At 42.8% G+C, this 10344-nt stretch overlaps 1 protein-coding gene across 6 annotated transcripts in view; it reads left to right on the top strand.

Moving 5' to 3' along the window:
- The window catches only part of Rai14 (retinoic acid induced 14), a 134843-nt gene extending 124848 nt beyond the window's left edge, over positions 1-9995 (top strand). For 4 of the 6 annotated variants that reach the window (XM_031360358.1, XM_031360359.1, XM_031360356.1 and 1 more), the window contains 5 exons: positions 2171-2289; positions 4634-6163; positions 6528-6677; positions 7438-7503; positions 8223-9995. In XM_031360358.1, the coding sequence (XP_031216218.1) occupies positions 2171-2289; positions 4634-6163; positions 6528-6677; positions 7438-7503; positions 8223-8300 (1943 nt within the window). In that variant the 3' untranslated portion in view covers positions 8301-9995. The remainder of the gene's footprint in view (positions 1-2170; positions 2290-4633; positions 6164-6527; positions 6678-7437; positions 7504-8222) is intronic. The other 2 variants (XM_031360360.1, XM_031360355.1) reach the window with 1 other exon arrangement.
- Positions 9996-10344: the final 349 nt, after the last annotated feature.

Here is a 10344-nt window from a genome sequence, read left to right as displayed (position 1 = left end):
GATTTTTCCCTTAGTTATTCCAATTTTAAAAACAACAACAAAAACCCATCTGCTTCTAAGACTTAGGAATTATCTTGAAATGTCCAAAGGAGATAAGATCCACCCAAACCTGTACTGAAGGCAAGAGACCAATAATGTGGCGTTCATAGATATGCAGAAACATAAACATCCTGTCAGACATAACATTTCTCTCATCTCAATAAATAATGAGTAAAGTACAAATGTAAGAAACATTTTAGCTTAAAAAAAAAAGTCCAAAAAAAGCAAATGTACAAATGAGTATTTAAAATTAAAGGAAAATGTTTGCATCAACTGAGAAATGCCTCACTGTCATTCGGTGCCTCTACCTCCCAATCAGTCATCTTATTGCAACAGCTGTGCTCATGTGAAGAAATCTTTAAAACATACCCGATATATATATACAGATATAGCCATGTATATATGTATATATATAATATATGTAAAACTCTCTTTCAAAAAGCAGAAACAGAGGAGCCCATTTTAAAGATGCAGATATCTATACCTACCACGTCTCAAAGAATATATCTTTAGAATTCTGCTGAAATGAGTCTATAGGATTTGAAAGGTTTTCCACAACATTCCGTTTCTTACAGTGTACATTTTATAAATGTATGGATGTGTGGACTTTAGAAATTAAATTTTCTGAGGCTCGTGAGATGGTTCAGCATTTAGAGTACTGGCTGTTCTTTCAGAGGTCCTGAGTTCAGTTCCCAGCAACCACATGGTGGCTCACAACCATCTATAAGGGGATCTGAATGCCCTCTTCTGGACTGCAGGTGTATATGCAACAGAGTACTCATACAGTAAATAAATTTAAAAAAAAAAAAATCAAATTTTCCAAATCTTATCAATTAATGTAACTGAATAAATGTTCCATGGATCCTTTTAAAAGAACCTATTATATTGTAGAAGTAACTTAAGTTTCAGTTGTTTAGAATTGTTCTCGGGCTCCCATTCTATTAGCTCATCTCCCAGGACACTGAACACCATCCTGGGCTTCATGTCAGGGGGACTCAGAAAGCATCACCTGATGTCAGACATCAGCATAGTGCTTATTATCAGACACAGCTTTCCTCTGAGGAACCATCCAAGGCAAGAGTCCCATCTCTGCATTAAATGGCTGTGGAAAAAATGAGAATCATAAAGAACCATCTGCTGTGTGCAGAGTGTGGTCTGTCGCCTGTGGCCAGTGATCTTTGTTAAAGGAGCTGTTGTCTGGAAATGACGCAGCTGGGCCAGTACGCACTGCTTCATCAGGTAGACAGGTTTTTTTGTCCTAGGAAACTTTCCAAATGCATCATGACATTCTGAGGCAAGTCCTTTGGGTCACTAAGCACCCAGTGGTCCTCCTTGTCCCAGCGAGCACCCTGCTCAGTGTTCCTTTAGATGTTGCTTTGGCATGATAATTGGTACACTTAAAAATTGTGACTTGCCAAGAATGGTAAATCTCATATGATTAGGAAAGATCATTTCATGGTAGGCTGGTCAGTGAATGCTTCTTAGGAGAGCCTGAGCAGTATCCTGAAGGATGCATGCCTGGACCTCGGTCAGGGAACAATGAAAGGATCAAATGTGCATTCAAAGTCTTTCTAGAGCATAGCACAAACTGTGAATATGAGGAAAATGGAAATCCAGGGAAGGTTTTGTAAGTCATGAACCTTGGAAAAGCAAATTTGGGACAGACATTAGGAGGTCTGCCCCAGCAATAGATAGCTTGTGAAGGGAGAATAATTTTAGCAGTTGAACCAAAGAAATGAGCTCTCCATAAGCATTGGGAAGGCTGTTCCGGTGCTCCTGTGCAGGGTACCTTTCACTAGGCAGAGAGACTCATGGGAATGGGGGCGGGGGATTGGGAGGGTCACCTGCTGTGTGCCCAAGCCAAGTGTTAAAGCCTGCAGGGTAAGAAATAAACCAGATAGAGACAGGCCTAAAAAGACTCAAAGCTGGGACACGGAGCACAGAGAGACGTGAAAAACTCGAGATACCGGAATCGAAGTGGGTGGGTAGTGCACTGTGAGCTCTCCGTGTCTGAGTGCGATTCCACAGCAGGAAAACACCAGCACCTGAAACTTGTGGTCACTCTGCCTGGCTGGGTGGGGGTTACAGGAATAGCATCTTCATTTTTAAAATCTCTCTCTACATCCCCAAGGCGCTGACAGCTTATTGGATATAAGTTCTGAAGCTGACCAGCAAGATCTTCTAGTCCTGTTGCAAGCTAAAGTCGCTTCCCTTACCTTACACAATAAGGAGTTACAAGATAAATTGCAGGTTGGTGAATCTATTATCGGCACAGACTACTTTAAAAGTATTGGTTTGTTCAGGGGCCGTTAGGTATACTTTCTTTTAAATGGCCACATAAGTTTCTTTAAAAAATTTTTTAAATGGTTTCAGATTATTTGTTTACTGGTATTCACTAATTGTATTTCTGGGAATTGGCATATTATGTATAATTATATATAGTTTGATAAGTTCCATGACAAATATAAAATTTGAATATAGAGTGTAGATAAAATTCATTTATATGAGGCTGGCATACTGGCTGCTCTTCCATAGGGCCCAGGTTCAATTCTCAGCATGGATATGGCAGCCCATGACTGTCTGAAACTCCAGTTCCAGAGGATCTGGCACCCTCACACAGACATACATGCAAGCAAAACATCAATGCAAATAAAAATAAATCTTTATTAAATAAAATTTAGCATATGTATGGTATGAGCAAACTGATGTATGATAATTTTCATCTATAAAATTTTATATTTACATTTTTATATACGTCACATTTTGGTTTTTTGTTTGTTTCACATTTTTATATAATTGGTCACCACCTTCCTGTTCCCCTCTCATCCCCCTGCCTCCTGCTGAAGCCCTTCTTCCTAACAAACCCCCTCCCACTTTCGTGTCTTCTCTGTATGACACATGGATTTTAATTGTAGTCTCCTGCGCAAGTATGGCTAGGAGCTTATTTACTGGAACAAGAGCAACTCACCAGTGACTATACCACTGAAGGGAAAAAACCGGCACCTCCTCCGCCAACAGTCCGTAGCAGCCAGTGGTCCCTCGGGAAGGGATGGGGCCTGGTGGGCCCGTACCCACCCCTAATGAAATGTTGATGGGCCCAGTCTGGTTCATGTAATCACAGCTGCAGTGAGTTCCCCATGCCGTGGTTGCTGCGCTTCCCCCATCTGGCTCTAGTTTTCCCTCTTCCATGATGTGCCCCAAGCATGGATGGAGATGATACAGCTGCCCCACGTAGGGCTGGGCAGTCAGCCCGCCATCACTTATCCCTTGCACTGTGTCCACGATGGGTTTCTTTATGAACTGTCACCCATCCGTAACTGGAAGCGCCTCTGATGAAGACTAGTCATAGCGCTGATCTGTGACTAATCTGTGTGTATAAACAGGATTAAGACTGTAAACATTTAGGGAAACTAAACAATAAGAGTAGCTTTCTTCTATCTCTTGGGTCTGTGACCTCCTGAGTCATGGGCTCTTGACCATGGTTACAGACCAAGTATTGAGTTCCGTACTGTCGAGTGGCCTAAATCCACTTAGAAGTATCATACCACTGTTGTGTCAGGCAGAACATCTTGCCTGAGGGTCATGATTGTAGCTCACACAGTTCACCAATAGGTAACATTGTTGATGACTCTTCTTTCCCATCAGCCTACAGGGCACCTTCTGTTGAGAAAGTTTGCCAGTCGGGAGGAAGTTTCCGGCTCAGCTCCAGTTTGGTTTCCCCTTATCCAGTAACTAAAGTGCTTTTGGCAACTGAGTCTTGCTGTCAAGTTCTGGTGGGCAACCAAGAGCGGGGTCAACAACCTGTATTGTTCTAGGGGCCTTAGGCTTCTCTGATTGACAAGTCGTAGGGAGGTATCCCATACAACTACCTCTGGGATTTTCATTTAATAACCATGGCTTCTGGCAGGAGCATTATCCATTCATGGAGAGTACCTCTATGCAAATCTTTTATTTTTTTATTATAACTTCTAATAAGCTTATATAAGTTATTTAATTATAATATGTAATGTATAAAATATAATATACTTAGTTATAATATAATTATAATATAATTAATAAGTAATAGGTTTTTATAATGATATGGACTTTTCATGTATCTTTAGCTTTGGTTACACATCTTTCCCTCCCCCTCTGCATCCCTATCCTTCAACTTACCTCCTTGCTTAGACAGACATTTACACACTGAAATTTTATACTTTAAACTTTTAATGTATGGAATAATAGCCATTGATTTAGTTCTCTAATTAGATCTCTAATTGTCTTAAGAACCTGATGAAAAAGAACTATGTCCTACTTTGGACAATTGAAATGCTATGACAAACATGGGAAAATTTTGAATCAGAAGTTTTACAGATCAAACAATCCCAATGTTTTAAAAATACAGAAAGGACCTGTCCAAATAGAACACCAAATCAGCTTATACTGTAAATCTGGCTCTCATGCAACAGACCATGTGTTTTCAAGATCTGGGAGAACACATGCAGAACTATGGCACTGCCCTTGAATGCCTAAATGTCAGGCTGTCTGTCGTGTTCCAGTTGTTCACGCACCTTGCCACTCCTTAGTGTTCTTATGTTCCTCGTTTCTTTTCCAGGCCAAATCACCCAAGGAAGCTGAAGCCAACCGAAGCTTTCAATCTTTCCATTCCACCCAGACTGACCTGGCCCCGTCCCTGGGCAAAGCTAGTGACATCCCTTCCTCCGACGCCAAATCATCCCCACCTGTCGAGCATCCGGCAGGAACATCCACGACCAACAGTGATGTCATAATCCAGCAGCTACAAGATAGCTTGCACGATTTGCAGAAGAGATTGGAGAGCTCCGAAGCAGAGAAGAAACAGCTCCAGGACGAACTCCAGTTACAAAGGACAGACCTGCTGTGCTTGAACAACACAGAGATCTCAGAGAATGGCTCTGACCTCAGTCAGAAGCTCAAAGAAACTCAGAGCAAGTACGAAGAGGCCATGAAAGAAGTCCTGAGCGTGCAGAAGCAAATGAAGCTGGGTCTCCTCTCCCATGAGAGCACCGATGGCTACTCACATCTTCAAGAGGTGCCAGTCACTGATGAAGACGTCGGCACACTAAAGCAAGACCTGCAGAAAGCACTGGAAGAAAGTGAAAGGAATAAGGAGCGAGTGCTGGAGTTAGAGACAAAGCTCATGGAGAAGGAAAAGGCCAGAGCAGCTAGGCCAGCTGCAGAGGCGTGCGAGGACATGGACAGCTCCTACCGCTCTGTTATCGAGAATATGAATAAGGAGAAGGCATTTTTGTTTGAGAAATATCAGCAGGCCGAAGAAGAAATCATGAAACTAAAAGACACGCTAAAAAGTCAGATGCCACAGGAAGTCCCCGATGACTCTGGGGATAAGAAAGAGGCCATGAGCAGGATGATTGGTGAACTCAATAAACAGGTGAGCGAGCTGTCACAGCTGTTACGAGAAGCCCAGGCAGAACTGGAGGATTACCGGAAGAGGAAATCTCTAGAAGATGCAGCAGAATATATTCACAAAGCTGAACATGAGAGGCTGATGCACGTGTCAGACCTGTCCAGGGCCAAATCGGAAGAAGCGCTGTCCGAGATGAAGTCTCAATATTCCAAAGTGTTGAACGAGTTGACTCAGCTCAAGCAGCTGGTGGACGAATACAAAGAGAATTCCGTGTCCATCACAGAACATTTGCAAGTGATAACCACGCTGCGGACAAAGGCCAAAGAGATGGAAGAAAAAATAAGCACCCTCAAAGAGCACCTTGCAAACAAGGAAGCAGAAGTCACAAAGCTTGAGAAGCAGCTTGCAGAAGAGAAAGCTGCTATGAGCGACACAATGGTCCCCAAGTCTTCCTATGAAAAGCTCCAGGCCTCCCTCGAGAGTGAAGTCAATGCATTAGCAACAAAATTAAAGGAGTCAGTAAAAGAGAAAGAGAAAGCCCATTCTGAGGTCGCCCACATTCGAAGTGAGGTCTCACAGGCGAAAAGGGAAAAGGAAAACATCCAGACTCTCTTGAAATCCAAAGAGCAGGAAGTAACTGAGCTTGTGCAGAAATTCCAGCGGGCTCAGGAAGAACTGGACGGTATTAAAAAATGCTCTGAGACCTCGTCGAAGCGGGAGGAGGATAAAGATGAAAAGGTTGGCGAACGCTCCCCTCTCTGGTGGCTTTCTGGTGCTAAGTCTAAGGCCGTTTAGATTTTGCTGTACTAAACATTTACGGAATTTGTTGGTAGCAACATGTGCAGATACTCAGAAGCCCTGTGTGTGTCTGTCTGTCACCAAAATCACTTTTGTAGCTTTATCCGAAGGGCACCAACGTCAAGGTCCTTACTGGTTTGTCTGAATTTGTTATGCTTTATTTTTCATGGATTTGAAAATAAAAAAGGAATTGGAACAGAGACTCAAAGAAATGACTAGTGTTGGAGGTGTAGAAATATGGAGCCAGAATATTCTTGTACAGACACATTGCTAGCCCATTAATTCAGTCCTTCCTTCTCGACAGATAAATGAAATGACCAGGGAAGTTCTGAAGCTGAAGGAGGCCCTGAACAGCCTCTCGCAACTCTCCTACTCCACAAGTTCATCTAAGAGGCAGAGCCAGCAACTGGAAATGCTACAGCAGCAGGTCAAGCAGCTACAGAGCCAGCTGGCTGTGAGTGTTCTCCATCTGCTGGGGGGTGGGGGATAAGGGAGGGGGAGCAAACTTCACACCAGCTTAGCTGGCCATGACCAAAAGACTCCACTGAGGAATGCATTCAGGACTTGTTGGTGAGAGAAAGCTAGAGAAACGCCAGTAAGCTTTCTAGGAGTCATTGGAATGAGATGGGTGTTTACAGCTAGGAAGGGGAAATCAAGATAGGGAAGGACATTGAGATTGTGACCGTTCCCTGTGTCTGTCCTTGGCACAGATAACTAAACAGCTAAACTCCTTTGGGACTACCCAGCCTATGTATCTCCTATTCATTTCAATGAATAGATTTTTATTTGTAACTAAGTGAACAGGTATTTGCTAATTGTAAAGTTGCAAGTTACAAAAAGCTCTTAAAATCTCTATAATGAAGTTTGCCCATATCTCAGCAGCTCTGAAATAATTTCATTTTGCCTGTCATTTATTTTCTTACAACATTCACTTACAGTGGGGATCTCTGCGTGTGTGTGTGTGTGTGTGTGTGTGTGTGTGTGTGTGTGTGTGTGAAAGTAATAAGTACTTTCTCTATAACTATTCTTCTAACATTGACATACCAAAATAACTAGCGACACACAAGCTCGTGAATTTAACACATCTAGAAGCTTCCTGTGCTGGCGTACAGGAGCAGATCTGTAGCACCTAAGCGACAGATTTTCATCCTCTCTTCTTTAAAGACTCACCCCACCACCGAGCTCATGAATAATGTCAAGTTATCTCTTTCTAGGAATGTAAGAAACAACATCAGGAGGTTGTATCAGTTTACAGAATGCATCTTCTATATGCTGTTCAGGTATGGTAATCCCAGTGATATCCTGTAGCAATATGGTAGCCTCATCAAGCAGATGGTAGCACACATCTGTCATCCCAGAAACTAGGCGGTAAAGGCCACAGGGCCAGGAGTTCAATGCCATCCTCTGCTATATTGTGCGTTTGAGACCAGCTTGGGTTACATGCAACCCTGTCTCAAATAATAATAATAGTAACAATAATGAGGCAGCAGATGTTGTCCAAAGTGCCATCAGCCCAGCAGAATGAACTAGAATTAAAGGAGAGTGTTGTCATTGAGAAAAGCCTCAAATGCTGTTTGCTTATCTCAGACTTTGTGTCAACAGCCTGTGCCTTGCTACTGATGGTAGATTCAGTGTGTGTTGAGAGGGAATATTGTCGTTTTGAAAGATGTCTGTGCCTTTCCCTATCGAAAAGACCCAGGCCTCCTTTAGTCGTGATCCCAGTATCCTCAGAGCCCTTAGCCCTACCGTGCTTAGCTTCTCTCCTGGCTAGGCTCACATTCACAACTAAGACTGCAGATTTCAGTAGACTCAGCCATCCCCCAAAAGAAAAACAGGGAACCCTCCTTGACTTATCGTGGAAATGAGAGACTGGACAACACTGACATTCTTGTGAACATTTGGGAGGGATAATTTGCCTCAGCCACCTCTGTTCCCCAGGGGAGAAGGGGCCATGAAGTAGGCAATATTCTGATGCATGTCTCCTGTGTGGATTCCCTAGGGCCAAATGGATGAAGATGTCCAGAAAGTCTTGAAGCAGATCCTCACCATGTGTAAAAACCAGTCTCAGAAGAAGTAAAGCAGATTCTTTGGCAGAACACTGCCCCTTGTTGCCTCTCTTTGTGTTAGATCTGGGGTTGTCACTGACCACTGCCATTGTTCTTATCCGTGGTATGCACTGTGACCTAGCATAGCTTCTTTTCCAGAGGTTTCTGGGGGCTAGTCCCAAGAGAAGATGTCCTCTTCAGAACTGCATAGGTACTCCAGACCAGCAGAGGTGAAAGACCCTGCTCTCTCTTCAGAATTTAGAACTGGGATCAGCCATGCCCAAAGATCTGGTCTACCTTCCTTGGTACCTTAGCATCTGAGTGGCTTTACTGAGTCATCTGCTGAATCCTCCATGCAATGAATGGTCCTGGATCCCTACCTTTGGTATGTGCCATTCAGCACAGGAGAGCCCAAACATGATTTAATTTCTAACCAAACTAAAGTGAGTGCTTAAGACCCTTTCTCCTGTGGATTTAAAAACTCCCTCCAACGCATCCCCCCGTCCCCACAGCTGCCTTAAGTCTCACCACCCTGCTTATGGTCTTGTTGTTTGATGAGCGCTATTAACTAAAAATACAAAGTGTTAAACCAAGAGTGAACTCTCCTTTAAAGTTAAGTAAATCAACATATTGCAAAATTTCTATGCAAACTTGCCTAGAAAACTTTCCACGATGCTCAGGAAGTTCAGATATTTGTATTTCAACAAAGGACAGTAAACTGTGTGTTTACAGCCAAAAGACATGCCTCATGGTTCTTAACCTCAATTTTTTAAAAAGTGGGTTTTTTTTCCTCTATGATATTTTTATTGGCTTTTAAAGATGTTTTCATAGCGAAAGCCCTAAGTGAGATTAGATTATATTAACATTATTTTTAGATAAACATACATAAGACTTCTTAAAAATGTAACTTTTTCCTCAAAAGTTTTCAGAGGGTAGTTATATATTCCAAACTCAGTTTGAGCTGACACCAGAACCCCCAGGACTTTCTGTAGTCTACTTCTGAATGCAGTAAATCCTCCTTTTGCCCATTGAATTTGTAAACATCCCAAACTCTAGCACCCATGAATGATTCCTGAAAGGACTGTCATTTTCAGTCAGCTTCTCCATGTTGAAAGTAAAAGTCCCAACACGGCAACGTGGTGCATAGCAAAAATCTCGGGGGAAATATGCCTGTTGACCTTACTTTCAAGTTAAAAAGGTTCGACTTGCTTGCAGCTTCTCTTATGGCCCCGATCATGAGGGAGATAAATGAAATAACTTTTGGTGTGTTACTAAAAGTAGAGGTCCACCCTGACAGGGCCCATCAACAGCAGGGCTGCCTTGGCTCTGAGGCCACTTGGCTGAATTGGGTATGTTCATCTGTCTTTGATCAATACCAGCAAAACAAAAGTGGCTTTAGGTTGGTGGCGCTGCTTTTCTTAAGTTGTCTGATTATAGTTAAGCATTTCTCAAAATGCCCCCAAAGAAATGTGAAAGGATTTGCCACGGGACTTAAGAAATGACAAAGCCACCTCCCCTTGTGCCCCCACACAGAAATGCTGCAGAGTGTAAAACTTGAGACATTTTGTAGGATGCCTGACAAAGTGTAGCCTTTTTCTTGTGTCAGGACACATATTTATTACAAGTATTCTGGTTAAATATTGGAAAGTTATATGCTGTAGTTTAGCATTTTTTGTCTTTGTAATTTACAGAAATTATTGCAGAAAATAAACGTGGTTCATTTTGCATCCCTTTTATTGATTTGTGGTGTGTTTGTGAGCATATCCAGTGGTTACAGTAACACTTCAGAGTTATGGTTTTTACATCCTGCTTGGCCAGTGGAAGCTGTCCCACAGTATCACATAATACGCCATCCTGGAGTGGAGCTGGCCCCAATCAGATCACATAAGAATACGCCATCCTGGAGCTGGCCCCATCAGATCACATAAGAATACGCCATCCTGGAGCTGGCCCCATCAGATCACATAAGAATATGCCATCCTGGAGCTGGCCTCACCAGATCACATAAGAATATGCCATCCTGGAGCTGGCCCCATCAGATCACATAAGAATACGCCACCCTGGAGCTGGCCCCAT

This window comes from Mastomys coucha, unplaced genomic scaffold, assembly GCF_008632895.1.
Source record: "Mastomys coucha isolate ucsf_1 unplaced genomic scaffold, UCSF_Mcou_1 pScaffold8, whole genome shotgun sequence".
Classification (NCBI taxonomy): Eukaryota; Metazoa; Chordata; class Mammalia; order Rodentia; family Muridae; genus Mastomys; species Mastomys coucha.
The sequence above is the reverse complement of the archived record's forward strand: the minus strand, read 5'-3'. Positions and strand labels throughout refer to the sequence as shown.